This window comes from Thermobia domestica, chromosome 10 (genome assembly GCF_964235325.1).
Source record: "Thermobia domestica chromosome 10, izTheDome1.hap1.1, whole genome shotgun sequence".
In the NCBI taxonomy this organism is placed as follows: Eukaryota; Metazoa; Arthropoda; class Insecta; order Zygentoma; family Lepismatidae; genus Thermobia; species Thermobia domestica.
Window position 1 is genome coordinate 252,364,695 of NC_137463.1, and position 18,118 is coordinate 252,382,812.

General features: G+C 35.4%; 1 protein-coding gene across 1 annotated transcript in view; it reads right to left on the minus strand.

Moving 5' to 3' along the window:
• The window catches only part of LOC145662203 (phospholipid-transporting ATPase ABCA3-like), a 211,910-nt gene that overhangs the window by 95,536 nt on the left and 98,256 nt on the right, over positions 1–18,118 (minus strand). The window contains exon 14 of the mRNA XM_081727537.1: positions 15,084–15,320. Within this exon, the coding sequence (XP_081583663.1) occupies positions 15,084–15,320 (237 nt within the window). The remainder of the gene's footprint in view (positions 1–15,083; positions 15,321–18,118) is intronic.

Consider the following 18,118-nt stretch of genomic DNA (forward strand, 5'->3'; position numbering starts at 1 on the left):
CTTCTTTCTTGTAGTAGAAGACGACGTTATTAATACTTCACCATACTTGTTGCTTCACATTACACTTTGACATTTCTATTTCGATTCGACCCGCGTCAATCTTTCCCCTATACTCTTCTGGCTTAAGGTTATTCATTACGTCCAAATAGTTTGTGTCTAAAACGGTAGATGGCGCCACCGTCACCAATGTTAACATATGCAACTAATAAAATTAAAACAATCAAAAATAAAATGAACAATTCAAAAATTAAGCAAAAACGGATATAATCTGGTTAATGGACGTTACAAAATCTAGGGAATGGTACGTGTCGATTTCACTTATTGTTATTAGTTTCATTGTTAGAGGCCACCATTGTTAAGTAAACAATCAACTTTATCTGCCGTACTTTTTAGCAGAAACTGACCAAACTTTACACACCCATTTAAGATTGAAATATCTAGGGAATGGTACGTGTCGATTTCACATATTGTTGTTAGTTTCATTGTTGAAGACCACCATTGTTAAATAAACAATCAACTTTATGTGCCACACTTTCTAAAACAAACTGACCAAACTTGGCACACCCATCCGATTAGCACAGATACATCTAGCGAATGGTACCTGTCGAATGTTCGACAGGTTTCATTGTTCGAGGAAACCATTGTTAAACAAACAATTGCTGGATTTTTCCATTGTTAAATAAACAATTAACTTTATCTGCCATACTTTATACTACAAACTAACCAAACTTGGCACTCATTTACAATTGAGACATCTATGGAACCGTACGTGTCTATTTCACTTATTGTTGTTAGTTTCATTGTTAGAGGACATCATTGTTAAATAAAGAATCAACTTTATCTGCCACACTTTCTACCAGAAACTGACAAAACCTTGCACACTCATTTAAGATTGAAATATCTAGGGAAAGATATGTGTCGGTTTCTCATATTGTTGTTAGTTTCATTGTTCAAGACCATCATTGTTAAATACACAAGCGTTGGATTTCTACATTGTTAAATAAACGATCATCTTCATCTGCCATACTTTCTAACACAAACTGACCAAACTTGGCGCACCCATCGGATTACCACAGAGATATATACTGAATGGTACCAATCAATTTCTCATATTGTTGTTAGCTTCATTCTTCGAGGCCACCATTGTTAAACAATCGTTGGATTTCTCCATTATTAAATAAACAATCAACTTTATCTGCCATACTTTCTACCACAAACTGACCAAACTTGCACAATCATTTACGATTGAGATGTCGATGGAACGGTACGTGCCGATTTCACTTATTGTTGTTAGTTTCATTCTTAGAGGCCACCATTTTTAAAAAACAATCAACTTTATCTGCCACACTTTCTACCAGAAACTGACCAAACTTTGCACACGCATTTAAGATTGAAGTATCTAGGGAATGGTACGTGTCGATTTCACATATTGTTGTTCTTTCATTGTTAAATGCCACCATTGTTAAATAAACAATCAAGTTTTACTGCCACACTTTCTACCACAAACTAACCAAAATTTGCAGAATCATTTAAGATTAAGATATCTATGGAATGGTATGGGTCGATTTCACATATTGTTGTTTGTTTCATTGTTAGAGGCCACCATTGTTAAACAAACAATCAACATTAATGGCCATACGTTCTACCAGAAACTGACCAAACTTTGCACACCCATTTAAAGTTGAAATATCTACGGAATGCTATGTGTCGATTTCACATATTGTTGTTAGTTTCATTTTTGTAAGACACTATTGTTAAATACATAATCGTTGGATTTCTTCATTATTAAACAACAATCAACTTTATCTGCCATATTTTCTACCACAAACTAAGCAAACTTGCACAATCATTTACGATTGAGATGTTGACGGAACGGTACGTGCCGATTTCACTTATTGTTGTTACTTTCATTCTTAGAGGCCACCATTTTTAAAAAACAATCAACTTTGTCTGCCACACGCTCTACCAGAAACTATCCAAACTTTGCACACGCATTTAAGATTGAAATATTTAGGGAATGGTACGTGTCGATTTCACATATTGTTCTTTCATTGTTAGATGCCTCCATTGTTAAATAAACAATCAAGTTTTTCTGCCACACTTTCTTCCACAAACTAACCAAACTTGCACAATCATTTACGATTGAGATATCTATGGGTCGATTTCACATATTGTTGTTAGTTTCATTGTTAGAGTACACAATTTTAAGGAAAGAATCAACTTTTTCTGCCGTACTTTCTACCACAAACTGACCAAACTTTATACATCCATTTAAGATTGAGATATCTAAAGAATAGTACGTGTCGATTCCACATATTCTTGTTAGTTTCATTACTGAAGGCCTACATTGTTAAGTAAACAGTCAACTTTATCTAACACACTTTCTAACACAAACTGATAAAACTTGGCACACCAATCGGATTACCACAGAGATGTCTACTGAATGGTACCAATCGATTTCACATGTTGTTAATTTCACTGTTCGAGGTCACCATTTTAAAACAATCGTTGGATTTCTCCATTATTAAATAAACTATCAACTTTATCTGCCATACTTTATACTACAAACTAACCAAACGTGGCATACTTATTTACGATTGAGATATCTATGGAATGGTACGTGTCGATTTCATTTATTGTTGTTAGTTTTATTGTTAGAGACCGCCATTTTTAAATAAACAATCAACTATATCTGCCATACTTTCTACCAGAAACTGACCAAATTTTGCATACCCCTTGAAAGTTGAAATATCTACGGAATGCTATGTGTCGATTTCACATGTTGTTGTTTGGTTCATGATTGATGGCCACCATTTTTAAATACAGAATCGTTGGATTTCTCCAGTGTTAAGTATACAGTCAACTTTTGTCTGCCATATTTTCTACCAGAAACTAACCAAACGTGGCACACTCATTTACGATTGAGATATCAATGGAATGGTTCGTGCCGATTTCACATATTGTTGTTAGTTTCATTGTTGAAGGCCACCGTTGTTAAGTAAACAATCAACTTTATCTTTCGTACTTTCTACGAGAAAATGAAGAAACTTTGCACACCCATTTAAGATTGCAGTATCTAGGGAATGGTACGTGTGGATTCCACATATTGTTGTTAGTTTCATTGTTGAAGGCCACTATTCTTAAATAAACAAACAACTTTATCTGCCATACTTTCTAAAACAAACTGACCAAATTTGGCACACCCATCGGATTTGCACAGAGATATCTACTAGTCGATTTCACATATTGTTTTTAGTTTCATTGTTCGAGGCCACCAATATTAAATAAACAATCGTTGGATTTCCCCATGGTTAAATAAACAATCAACTTTATCTGCCACACTTTCAACCACAAACTAACCAAACTTGGCACACTCATTTAGGATTGAGATATCTATGGAATGGCACGTGTCGATTTCACTTATTGTTGTTAGTTTCATTGTTAGAGGCCAGGTTTGTTAAATGAACAATCAACTATATGTGCCATACTTTCTACCAGAAATTGGCCAAACCTTGCACACACATTTAAGATTGAAATATCTAGAGAAACATATGTGTCGATTTCTCATATTGTTGTTAGTTTCATTGTAAAGATCACCATTGTTAAATAAACATTCGTTGGATTTCTCCATTGTTAAGTAAACGATCAACTTTATCTGCCATACTTTCTACCACAAACTAAGCAAACTTTGCACACTCATGAACGATTGAGATATCTATGGAATGGTATGTGTCGATTTCACATATTGTTGTTCTTTCATTGTTGAAGGCCACCATTGTTAAATAAACAATCGTTGAATTTCTAAATTGTTACCTAAACAATCAACTTTATCTTACACTCTTTCTACCACAACTAACCAAATTTGGCGCACTCATTTACAATTGAGACATCTATGGAACAGTACGTGTCGATTTCACTTATTGTTGTTAATTTCATTGTTAGAGGCCACCATTATTAAATAAAGAATCAACTTTATATGCCATACTTTCTAGCAGAAACTGACCAAACCTTACACACTCATTTAAGATTGAAATATCTAGGGAAAGATATGTGTCGATTTCTCATATTGTTGTTAGCTTCATTGTTGAAGACCACCATTGTTAAATACACAATCCTTGGATTTCTACATTGTGAAATAAACGATCAACTTTATCTGCCATACTTTCTACCACAGACTAACCAAACTTTGCACACCCATTTAAGATTGAAATATGTAGGAAATAGTACGTGTTGATTTCACATATTGTTCTTAGTTTCATTGTTGGAGGCCACCATTGTTAAATAAAGAATCGACTTTATTTGCTATATTTTGTACCAGAAACTGACCAAACTTGGCACACCAATCGGATTACCACTGAGATATCTAGGGAATGGTACTTGTCGATTTCACATATTATTGTTAGTTTTATGGTTTAAGGACACAATTGTTCAATAAATAATTGTTGGATTTCTCCATTGTTAAATAAACAATCAACTTTATCTGCCATACTTTTTACCACAGATTAACCAAACTTAGCACACTCGTTTACGATTTAGATATCTATGAAATGGTACTTGTCGATTTCACTTGTTGTTGTTAGTTGCATTGTTAGAGGCCACCATTGTTAAATAAACAATAAACTTTATCTGTCATACTTTCTACCAGAAACTGACCAAACTTTGCGTACCTATGTAAGATTGAAATATCTATCCTATGGTTCATGTCGATTTCACATATTGTTTTAATTACGTTGTTGGAGACTACCATTGTTAAATAAACGATTCACTTTATTTTCCATACTTTTTACCACAAGCTGACCAAACTTGTCATATTTACAATTCAGATATCTAGAGTGGTACATGTCGATTTCTCATATTGTTGTTAGTTTCATTGTTGGAGGCCTCCATTTTTAAATAAACAGTAAACTATTTTCCATACTTGCTACCAGAAACTAAGCAAACTTTGCTTACCTATTTACGATTGAAATATCTATGGAATGATACATGTCGATTATCAAGGGCTAACAAGCTCTAGCCAAATTGTGTGTAATACATCAGTATGCGTTGGGATCAAACGATAATTATTCGTGATCAAACGAGCTGGACAAATTCCGATTGAATTTGTTTTCATGGTGGCTGTGGTGGAGGGGCTAACAGGTCATCGGTAAATGTTATTGTTTGGAAAATGGAATAGTAAATATATTATATATATATATATATATATATATATATATATATATATATATATATTTCATTCAGAACTTTGTTGCGCCAGAACTTGTTTATAGCCAGTGTGAACTAGTTGTGTGCCTCCAGATTTTTTTTGTCTCAGGTGGAGCGGGATGGCCCCCTACAGCGTTCCTAGAATTACACTCTAAAAGCCTACAGTGTTCCTAGAATTGCACTCTAAAAGCCCCTCCCATACAACTGACCTGTGCTTCCCAGCAGACACCTCACATTTGAACTCTGTTGAGATTCTATGTAAATTTGTCGGCTGTACGTACAAATTCAGAGAGTAAACATGTATTAGGGAATGAGAAGTTCTCGAAATAAATTTGCAAGCTGAATATTTTTTCGCGACATAAGTGAAGAGTAATTATATACCCTTGAAGAGTACCCTGGAGAGTAAGAAAGCTCTAAGCAAAATAATCATTGAATAAATAGCAATGTAATCACAGTAATGTGTATATATGGCATGTTGTATTTCTACCAGATTGTCAGAGCACTAATTATCTCATTTTTTTGATGTGAGCGATCTCGCTATCGAATTTCCAGAAGAACATTTAAAAAAAGTTGTATTTGGGTCTATTCCATTTTAAACAAACGAAATGCGTTGCGTAAAAGAACTTTCCATGTTAAAATATTTGATGGGTAGAGTAGTTTGTGTGGGATTTGATTGTTATTGCATGTATCTATTGCATGCTGAATGGGTAGCTGGGAAAGCAGCCAGGATATTCATTCTGACGGTTGCAAGCCCATGAAAATACAGAGCAACAGTTACTCCAAGGGAGTAGATAATAGATAAAAATTCTTAAAACAACCGTGGGGTAGAGAGCTGAAAATTTGGGCCAGAATCACCTGTATACAGCTCTCATTGTTGAGACACTAAAATTTTTCAATTACTCGTATACGGAAGATAAACATTACGAAACTATTTTTATTTATTTATTTATTTACTTATTCCTCGTGGGGTAGTCTATCTCAGAAAATTACGATTAGCATAATTCGATGTTTCAGGAGTGCGCTTCGAACCCACCCCCCAGAGGCGGTTTTTTGGGCGGGCGAACTATACCTTGTCCGCAGGTCCACACATTAATTAAAGTATATGTAACACACATGTACGTGTACGTGTGTGTGTGTGTGTATGTGTATGTATATATATATGTGTGTATATATGTATGCTAAATGTAAAATATTTTTGAACCAATGTTTCCAATCCAAATAATAGAGCCCCACGGCTCCAAATCGCCAAGGGCTTCATAAGAACAAATTCCGCCTGTGTCACCTTCTACACATCAGTGACTATGCCCATAGTATATTCTATGATAACAATTGACTGAATGTGCTTTTCAAGTTTCACTTTCTTGGAAAGAGAATGCGTAAGACTCTCTTAGTGTTCCAACGAGACGGGACTCGACTCTTTGAAGCGAGACACGATACAATACGAAACTTTTTGTGAAATGTCTCGTCTCGTGTCTCGAAAAATACAAACACAGTTTCTGAATTTGCTTAAAAATTTATTAAACCGGAATAAATTATTTGCCTTCGAAATGTATACCATCTTTTATTATTTCAAATGATCCAAATGATTCAATGTTTCAAATCCTAGAAAGAACAGGGAATACCTAAAGAATTTTTTAAAAATGATTCTTACAAACAGCTTTCACTTCCATTTTTCAATCGATTCAAGTTTAATTATTTTGTGATAGTGCTCTAGATTCAAATACAAATGTAAAGCGTTCATTGAGATCAGTGTTTCAGAAGATTTTATTCCGGGGGCTGGTGGAGATATCTACGTATAAAAATCCTGTTATAGAAGTACAAGTAGAAGTGGCAATTTTATCAGTAACTAACTATTGTTTCATTGTCTTTCTCGTTCCGAACCAAGACAGAAACGTGTCAGCCTTTCTCGATACTGAGTTTTGAAAAGATGCTGATTTGACAACAAAATTTATCTTTTTTATTGTTTTATGATGTTATTCGAAGCTAAACCATTTTTTAAATGGGAAAGTTACATAGGCCTCCTTATTTGTTGAAGTGGCGCCAGGGGTTCTGAAAAAAGGATATCAGAATAAATGGGGAAATCTTGCCTTTCGACTGTACTGACGGTATTGACAAATGTTCCTATCGAAGTAATTACTGGTTCAGTCGAATCTAAGCAGCCGTTGCTGGAAGATTGCAGTCGTGTTGTGCTACCAAACAAAACTTGGTTAAAAGTTGTAATTTTAACCACTTGGTATAACAGCTCTTTTTGTGGGCCTCAGCCTTTCTGGTGTTGCCACGAGACGAGACAGAACCATTCGATATGAGACGAGACGACACAACCAGAAATCTCGTCTTGTCTCGTGGCAACACTAGACTCTCTAGATATGTCAGTAAAAGGAATGACAACGTTCCTCGCGGAGCACGTGTTAGCTCTCAGCCTCTTTCTTTCACTGATGTTTGTTTACATAGTAGATGAATATATAGAGAGTAACAAAAGGATGAGATATGCAGATTCTCCTGAAACCACATTAAAATTGAAGCAGTATTTGGAGCTTGTTATAAATGGATGTACCGGGGAACTAAAATAATTCTTGGAATTGATCATACAGTATTGATATAAAAAAAACATGGAAACAAGTAAAGACAAAGAACTGAAATCGTGAATTTGTTTTCAAAATACAGAAATCTCAAAGGAATATCTGTTTAGCCGACTTTAATTGTAAACGAATTTTGAATAAATTTGCATTCCCTGAATTCTTATACATAAAAAATAGAAATTTTTCTTTTAGCGTACGAATGAGAGGCTTTAGGAAATTAGGCCAAGATAATTAAAATGATACTGTCCTTTACAAAATTTAAGGGGAAGACCATGATCGAAAAAGCATCAGTCAAACTATAAAGGTCAATGGTAGCTTTTGTCATTTCTTACGACCACTATATGCACCTTATTGCGAAAAATTTATTCGTATTATAAAACCGCTATCGTTCAATAAATGTCAAATTTAATAGATCTTAAAGATGAAATTGTCATTACCTCTGTCGCATAATATATTCTAGCTTTGGGACCTATGTCATTATATGACTTTCACGATAAGTGACAAGAAGAATATAAATCCCAAGTTCAAAACGTAAGGAAAGAAACCGGCTGTTCGCCCTTCAAATTATGAAAAATGTACCAAAATGGTTGAAATTATGATTTTGTATTTCTTTACGAGAGAGAAGAATAAAAATAAAAATTGGAGCAATTGTGTATGTATAAGGCCACTATCTTCTTCAAGTTACTAAACTAACTTCAAGTGTTTCAACCATTTTCGACACATATCTCGAAAACTTTTAGTGATATTAGAGGCAAGAATACGTGGTTGATAATGAGCTTTTTAATTATGTCACAATACTTTTGAACTTTACCTTATGAGAAATGGCATATTCCAAAAATAATTCAGTACCACCCTAACCTGAATTTTACCAAAAGATTAGCGAAAGTGATACGGTGTGCGTCGTCCAGAGTTTAATTCCCGGTGTGGCACTCAAACATTGCTGTGTTGACCAAACATCGAGAGAAAAGTTGGGAAACTAAAAGATAGCGGACTTCAATCTAGACAGCCGGCTACGTTGGGTGTAGTTGTGCTGACCACTAACATAAGCCCGCTGCAGACTCAGATCACAAGGGACTGTTGCGCCAGGAGTTTATATATATATATATATATATATATATATATATATATATATATATATATATATATATATATATATATATATATATATATATATATATATATGTATATATTGGTGTTATTATTTTACCTTACCTCTCAGTAGCGTAAGTAAGGACGAATGGGCCTCCCCGCAAAAATGTTAAACGGACCCCCTCTATCCACATCCATGAGTCACGTAAAATTTACAGAGAACAGTTTTGACTTTCTATGTTCTATCAGTGAGTCACAACTTGCTCATATGCAAAAAAAGCACATTATTATTATTATTATTATTATTATTATTATTATTATTATTATTATTATTATTATTATTATTATTATTATTATTATTATTATTATTATTGTGCTATAGTTTTCGTCTATTATTCTGTACCAACCTCGAGACTCTACGACATTTTTAATGAGATGTAGTCTCCCCACTTTTTGTTGTTTGGTTCGATGCTGGTTTCACTGTCCTTTTCACATCTTTGAAATACATAAGCACTGCATATCGCGAAAACTCGACAAGTCGCGCTGTTTCCGAAATGAAGCTCCCAGCCATTTAGTCACCCTGATATATCGTCGTCCTTCCCCATTCAAGGCACAAGCACCACACTGACTAATCGAGTGAGATTCTTGTCGTGTTTGGCGCGCGGTTGTGATATGCCTTGTAGCTCTTATCTCAGCCCGATGATTTCGTTCAAAAAGTAGCGAGTGGTCATAATGTTTTCGCTGGTCAGTATAAGTTTTGTTGGCATTTAATTTACTAAATAATCGCTCAGGTGTTACCGTCTTCACAGGTAAAAATGATATATAGTTGAAACATCACATAATTTTTAACATCCTAACATTATAAAGTTTAACTTCGAAACTGAAATGGGCCTCTTTCTGTTCTGGGCCTCTCAATGTTGCGGGCCCTGCAGGCCCTTTAGTTGCGCCACAGCATTCTCTCTACTCAGAAGGATAGGGACAAATAGAAAAATCAAAATTCATTCTGTCCATTTTTCAAGCATCATACACTTCATGAAAAAAAAAAAATCATATAATACTGATATGTAAGAAAATATTGGTATTGTTTGTTTTCTGTATACAAAGAACCATTTAGGTTTTTTATCTCATATTCTGGTAATAATCGAAAAAAAAAAAAGAAAAGAGCTTCATGTGATAAACGGACGAAAGAAAATTTGTCAACGCGATGCGAATGACGTTCTTTGCAACCTAATTCACGTTTTTCGTACAAAAACTCTATTCCTACCTGCAAAAAGAAAAGATTTCTGTTACCCGTCAATGGTTGAGATTTTGCCCTGCGGCTGAACAAGACGGCTTGCTGACTGACTACAGGTGCACGAAGGAAAAAAAAAACTGTTGGATTCCTCTCCCCGCCCACTTCAATTGTGGATATCCTGGACACATTTCAACTGAGCGGTACGATCTTTCAGTTCTTCCCAGTAGAGGTACCAGCAGTGATTGCTAAATGAAAAAGTGAGCATCTGGTGGCGAAAAGGCGAAGTGCTCGGACAAGGGGGTGGGCACAGTAACCTTAAAATTACATTTTCTGCACAGTCATCAGGACCATTTTCCTGCAAATTTAGGAGGATTCAGCAAGGAACATGGCGAGTGGTTCCATCAAGACATAAAACAAATGAAACGAAGATATCAGGGGAGATAGGACGTGTCCATGATGTCAGATTACTGTTGGTGTCTAGTGCGAGATAACCCTGCTCAGGAACATAAACGCAAATCAACACAGCGTTCATTCACATCAAAGCGCAGCAAAATATAGTGAGATTCATACATTCTAGCAATGAACATGTCACATTAAGTAGTGCTTTTTGTATATTCGCTACAATTTGATAATGTTCTACTCACATTGCAGATATTGTCTATTATGGTGAGCTTTGTGTTGAAATTAAAACGGTAAAAAAAAATTGATTTCATATAGTAGCAAACTGTGATAGGCAAAAATATACTATTCTTGCGGAGAGATTTAAACCTTCTACAAATGAACCTGTTACAGAAAGCAGTGTTTTGTATATTCGTTGCAATTTGATCATGTCCCATTCAAATTATACACATTCTCTATTATAGTGTTTTCTATCGAAATTACAATATAAAAATCGATTGCAAATAACAAAAAAATGTACGTGATAGGCAAAAACGATTTCAATATTAGAAATGAGCACATCTAAATTAGGAATCACCTCTTCAAGCTTTTGCCGGAGAAAAAATGTTTTATTTCGCAGGTCGGTTTCATATAGGAGGTTCTCTTCAAACAGTGAATTCATTTTATTATTCCTTTTTCAAAAACAAAATAGCATATTCCATCCATAGTTCCTTTATTTATTAAAAAAAAGGTGTTTGTTTTATTATTATTTTCTTTAAAATATAAAGTGCCCTGTTTGCGGTTTCTTTATTTAAAGAGAATATTTTATTTGAATGTTCTTTCAAATATAACGAGTTTTACTAATAATTTCTTTGCTTAGAAAACAGTGCACTCAGCTCATAGCAGTAGTTTAGAATAAAATAATTTGTTCCATTATCTATAAGTATGTCTTGTAGCGTTTTACCAGTTGATTAACCTTTGCCAAAAAGCTCAGTCGTGGAGAGAACATGCAGTTGAATTATCAAAAAAGAAGGTACATTTGGAAGTCTTAATTCGATGAAAAGGTACCGAGTAGGTTGCATAGTAACAGGATAGGTTTCGAAATACAGTACAACCCCTCAAATCCGAACCCCGAAAATCCGAAAACCCGGCAAATCCGAACACGTTCTCAGGAGAAAAAAATAACTACAGCTGGAAAATAATAAAAAAAAAAAGATTTAATCACACAAATTTAGTTTTCTTAAGGTTTTAACATTTTTAGACTTAATGCTTATTCTAAATCATTATCTAATTATATTCTTACAAGAAGACAGTTATAGATATGCGACAATCATTTTGGACATGAGTGTACACCCGCCAGTCAAGGTCACTGCCCTTTCGACCACTGGGCCACCCTGTCAAACCTCAGTCGTTGTTTTACCGCCAGTTCAGTGACGAAATAAGTACGTAATATTATTTCCCGGGTAATACGAACCCCCCGAAATCCGAACAGGCTTCAGCCCCAATTAGTTTGGATTTGAGGGGTTGTACTGTAGTTTCAAAAATTATTTTCGGGAGCCGGTATTTTCTCAGATCACAACTAGAAACCAACTTAAAAACGTAATCAGAAAACAAAATAAAACAAATGTTTAGCAGATGTAAAATGAAGGGATTCATACATAACTTTTAAGAAAATAGTGAAGTTGAGAAGAGAAGAGATAGACACAGGAACCATCTGATGGTGGGAGGATATTTCGGATTTGTGTGGTACGGTAACGGTAAGATATCCTGAACAGACAGGAGCCAATAAGCCTAGATTACAAAAATGTCGACGAAAATGAAGTTTCTAAAGTATGAGAAACAAAGTGGCACCAGAGACGGAAGGATGCATAAAAAGAAAAGCAATAATTTAAGAAGAGAAATCGCCAGAAGTCAGGAGAACATACAGTAAACGCAAACGAAATGACAATGGGAATTAAAACTTTTAGAAAATTTTAATAATGTATGTTAGCCAGGAAAATACAATTGAGATTAAAAAAAGAAAGCAAAGGAGAGTAATGAAAAGGAAACTGAGTATGGAACTATATATAGTACGAATGTTGCAAACATGGCGCCCGCGAACGACAGAGCGCTATAAAGCAAAAATGTTACAGCATATGTGTGGAGAGAGAATAAATATACATGTACAGGATACAATTTTGCCCCTCCACTATGAGGAATCAAAAGTTTTACTATGTGGCAACGTTGTTCCCCATGGCGAAAGCGTCAATGGATCACCGATGGGCAACTAGCTAGATCTGGCCACAAATCGACAGCCCCGCAGCGATCCACGGTGGCCCCACTTCCGTTTTGAAAATTATACCACCAGCGGCAGAGACGAGACGGAACGCCAATGAACCACAAAATTGCTCAATCAAAATACGTGGAATCCCTTATATGAGTGATTTGTTTACATTAAGGTGAGTCTAAAAAATACTTTTAAAAAGTAAACAAAAGTACTCGGGGGTGGGAGCAAGCCACCAACCTTATGATTAATAGCAGCGTGTTCTTCCGACTTCGCCATAGAGGCAATAGGGGATACGTTGCTTGTAGAGGAATAAATTTTTGAATTCGTTTTAATTTAGCTAATCAGAGTGTTCCTCTAATCGTGTATATTCGACGATAACCGTTTGGGATCAGATAAAAGGCAATCGCCATGTGATTTTATGACAAAATGATACGCGTCTATTTACTTTATTTCATAGATTCCCCACTTCCGCGTTTAGTTCACTTTCTAATGATCGGCGACTATTGCCATCTAAATTCATAAAATTATACGCACTCAAGATTTTTCTCTTCATGATATAGAGGCAGTGTTACTCTTAACCTCCGGAGCTCACTTTAGGAATAATTCGTCAGGAAAAAAATAATATATAATAATAACTGCATGCAACATAACTGGCCATAGTTCGTGTTGGTCCCTTCGCGATTCTCCGCAATAAATCGAAGGAGCGCGGATCAAAATGAAGTTCTCACTGCTACGCGGTGGTACTTTCAACACCCCGACTCTAGATATCTGTTTCGACTCGACGAAACTCTGCCACTAGTGGCACACTAGCGGCAATCCTTCGACGCGTCGCTATATCGAAGATCGATATTTACCGGCAAGGGGCCACTAGGTGTTGGCGACGTTTACGGCATGAGGTTGAATAACTCGAAGTCATTAGCATTGCTCTACGAGTCCATCAAGGAGTTAAATTGATTGCTACGCTAATAAATTAATAAGTGGTGCTAGTGTCAACGTGTATCCACTTTAACTGCTATCTAGAAAGAATCGATGTAACTATTTAATAAAATGGTAGATCTACTCTGTGGTTCTTTATCTGCGACATTGCCATGTAAACCTTGTATGTATGGAATGGTTGGAGGGAGTAACAGCATATTTTGAATAGGAGCAATAGGTGTAGCACCGTATACTACTGTATATTACCATCATGGCGCCTATCTTGAATTTTGTTATCTTCGATTCTGACTCGAAATTTATAATAGGAATGGGAGATCAAATGATATATCATTTTGGGATTGTTTGTCAACACAAACACACATATCTAATGTTAGCTTCAACTTACCTCTAATTATTTAACGGTTATTACCTTCAAAAATGTTTATTTCTCAACTGTTTTTCCAAACTTACAAGGTATCTTTGTCTCGTATTGCATATTATAAATGAATTCAAAACATCATTTTGAGGCACCATTTAATATTATACAATTGAGCTATATTTTCTAATCGGTTACTTCGGTTTCATACGGAATCATTTAAGTGGAGTGAGATGAATAAAAAAAAAAAAAAGAACTCGGAACTTGAAAAATAAGGACCACCCTAATATATAGCCTAGTAAACTCCCATGAGTGGTGCGACAACGGCGGATAATTCCCAAAATGGTCGAAAAGGGATACAAATCAATATGAAAATGCTTTCGACCAGTTTTTATTTACAGTATGGGCTTAAACTTACAATTTCAACTTAATAAACACTAGTTTTCTGTACTTACAAATTTGTTTTGTTTTACTTTTCCACAAAAACAAAATGGGTGAACTGTGTATTTTCTTTCCATGTTAAAATACTTTTTTAAAAAAAAATACGATTGAAGTTTTATTAAACATTTTCTCAGAAAGTGATGCTTCGTCACAAAAAAAAAAAAAAAAAAATGTAAGGAAAATTAAGGAAATTATGTTCGCGGCTAATCAAGAGTTCCTTTATAATCAAATTAAAACAATTTCGACAGAACAACTTAGTAGTTATTAGGTACAGAAACTATCGGAAGATTTCTATATAAACAACTGAGCATTTCTTGTCTCATGCTCAGAAATCGTAAGGATGATGTACTGTTTATTTGCTTTTCCCTAGAGTTTGTAGCTATGACAAGTAGAGAGAACTTGGTACGCTGACGTTTTAAAATTTATTAATTGATTCGCGCATCAAATAATGTTCTTACTTTATTATGATTAGGATCAAACTTCAAACAAAGACCTGCATATTGTTGAAGGATTAACCATCAATCATTTACACAGTGAAAGATGTTATCATTACAATAAATAATTCAAAAATGTTATCAATTCTAATTAATGCATGATACGTACTGCAGCAGACGCTGATTTGTTCTCCAGGGGACAGATATCTACAAGCTTTTTCAGTAACTTCTCGGCACTGTGTACACAGTCTAGAAATAAGGAAAAACTTTCTCATCCCGTAGACAAAATTATAGCTCGGTATCAACCCGAAGATGAAATGTAAAACTTTCCATAGAACAGTCGTGGAATCTTCCGACATCCATTCTCGATACTCTTGAGACCACATTACAAAATTGAACATAATGCCTGCAAAAGTAAAGTAAATTAAAATTTCGTCTTTCGTTTTGCCTTCAACGCTGTTCTACTGTATCTTCTATTGTTCTATGTTCGTACACACCTTAAAAGATAAAACACAATTGGAGTGGTAAAATGGAAACAAAATTGAAGAACACATTTTTCAGAAATATTGGAAGAGTTAATAAACTCAAACTATCAGAAACATTTAGTAGCAAGGAAACAAGAAACTATTGCAAAAATTTTAGTTTATTATTTTAATCATATAAGAGGAACTCATTAATTAATGTACCTAGGTATTGATCTCATGACCAATGAATATCATACATAAAGAAGTCTTATGCTCAGAAACTGTCTCAGTATATTTGGAAATTGTACAAATACTTTTTAGTAGTTTTTGTCATTAACTGATTTTTTTTGCCTGCTAGCAACTACCCGAAGAGGGTTACGCCCTCTGTAGGGGAAGAGATGTAGATGTACTATTGCATTATATTGGAAAACAATAGATGAGCTATGAGTAGTTAAAGAAGCATTTTTATTAACAATCAATTCAGGTCATTATGGTTTTAATAACCATAATCATTAGTTTGGTTATTAACTGATAATATTTATGTAAATTTATATTATTAACAAGCAACGAATTATAACTAGAGGTATTAGTAGTTTTCTAAGACAACTCTTATAAATTGGCGCAGGTATCAGGAGTTTCTATTGTTAAAAGAATAATTGGTTTCCAATTTCGTTACTACAGAAGAATTTTCTTAATTGTAAAGAGTATCAAATATCGATTGACTATTTGCTATTACCGAAGATCGATAATCAACGAACTTTGAGGGGAAACTTGTTTATTTTTGTTTTTTATGATCTGTGTGTTTATGATCGGTGTGCTTTAGTTATACAGAGTAAACCTTCGTGATCAGTTATTGATTGGAACCGGTAAGTCTCCTTCATTTAATCTGAATGTTTGTTATTCTATTGACAAACACTAAAACAAGCAATGAAATTTCTTTTTATGAAAGCTGATACCTACTAAAGTAAATAATGCTCGTTACTTTTACGTAGTATTCTGTAACACTGTTTTATAATCTGTAATAAAGCTGAACCTCTCACAATCTCCATCTACTCTGATTAAATTACCGTCTTGTCTTGGTCACTTTTCAACGACTACGGCTGTCCATACAGCTTAGATCGATCCCTTACTCACACGACTACTTCCGGATTGTTAAGTCGTGCTTAAAACAGATGAACTAGGACTACACTGAGTGCATATTTTTAGAAGAAGTTCTAGAACCTGTCAGAATCATTCTCTATCGAATAAATTGAGCTTGAACGAAAGACTTGTACCGATGCTCTGAGAAGAGAAAGTTTGACATTCCAATCTGTTTGACTTCCTCAAAGAATTTGTTGATGATTTTGAGTTGAACGCCCTTTTCAGCAGCAAAGCTATATGAGACGTGGACCTACTGATTAACTTGGAATCCGAACCACATGAGCTCCCACCGGGGATCGAACGTGGTCTCCCACACCAAAGGCGCGTATGCTACCCGCTAGCCACAAAAGAGTTCTCAAAGAATTTCGTCTACTATTTTAATTTTAAGTCTACACGAGATCCTACTTTTCGCAGCCCGAAGATCCTAAGAGAATACGGCAGCTGCGGTGGTACACAACGAAATGGTCCCAACCTGACGAGTCCAGATTGAACGAAATTACGTATATATGCTACTTGGAGGTTGGTGAAGAAAGTGAGAATAGTAATTCGATTCGCTTTTGCGTCCTTCACGAGATATACAGGTTCATGCAAAACAGAATGCAACATAAGACAAGTATGTAATCCGAGTTCTGGTTGGACGAAATTCCGTATATGTACCAACTGGAGATTGGTGAATAACTTGGAAATAGTAATTCGATTCACTTTTGCGAATTTTACGAGGTATACAGACTGATGCAAAATTAAGATAACATAGAAGTACTCTGTATTACACCGATATAAAACGATGAATGCCGAAAAGTAGATAACAACATGAATATGAGTAATCTCATGGCAATAATAAGGAATGCAGTGGCGTCATAGAAAATCTCCCTTTGAGGAAAGGGGTTCCATATGAAAATGAAAGGGGATACCAGGACCGATGTCGAGATCCTGGAAAGAAGCACGAGCCGCTGAGAACAAATCTCCGTGAAATAGCACCATTTTCCAGTTATTGTAGCACAGTGGAAGGTCAACATTACAACAGGTTCCAGCGCCTGTAAAGTAAACAGTAATGGACAATGTTTAGTAAAGCAAACAGCCTAACTCAATGTTCGCGTGCGGTAGGTTGTATTCTGTTTTGCATCATAATGCATATCTCGTAAAGTACGCAAAAGCGAATCGTATAACTATTCCCACGATATTCGCCGACCTCCAACTAGTATATATACGAAATTCGTCCTACTCGGACTCGGATTACATAGTTGTCTTATGTTGCAGTCTGTTTTGGATCACCCTGTATATCTCGTAAAGTACGCAAAAGCGAATCGAATAACTATCCCTACGTTATTCGCCGACCTCCAAGTAGTATATATATTAAATTTCGCCCAACTCGGACTCGTCAGGTTGGGACCATTCCATTGTCAGTTGTAGAGCGTTCAGCTCTGGTGCATGGGGTCCTTGGTTCGATTCTAGCTCGCACCAAGTGAGTTTTGTGTGGACAAACACCATGCGCATGGATTTTCTCGGGGTGTTCCGGTTTCCTTCCACTTTCTTCATTCCACCAACTAGCCGTCATACCGTGGGACGTAAAACTTAAAGATTTCATTTTATTTCACAAGAG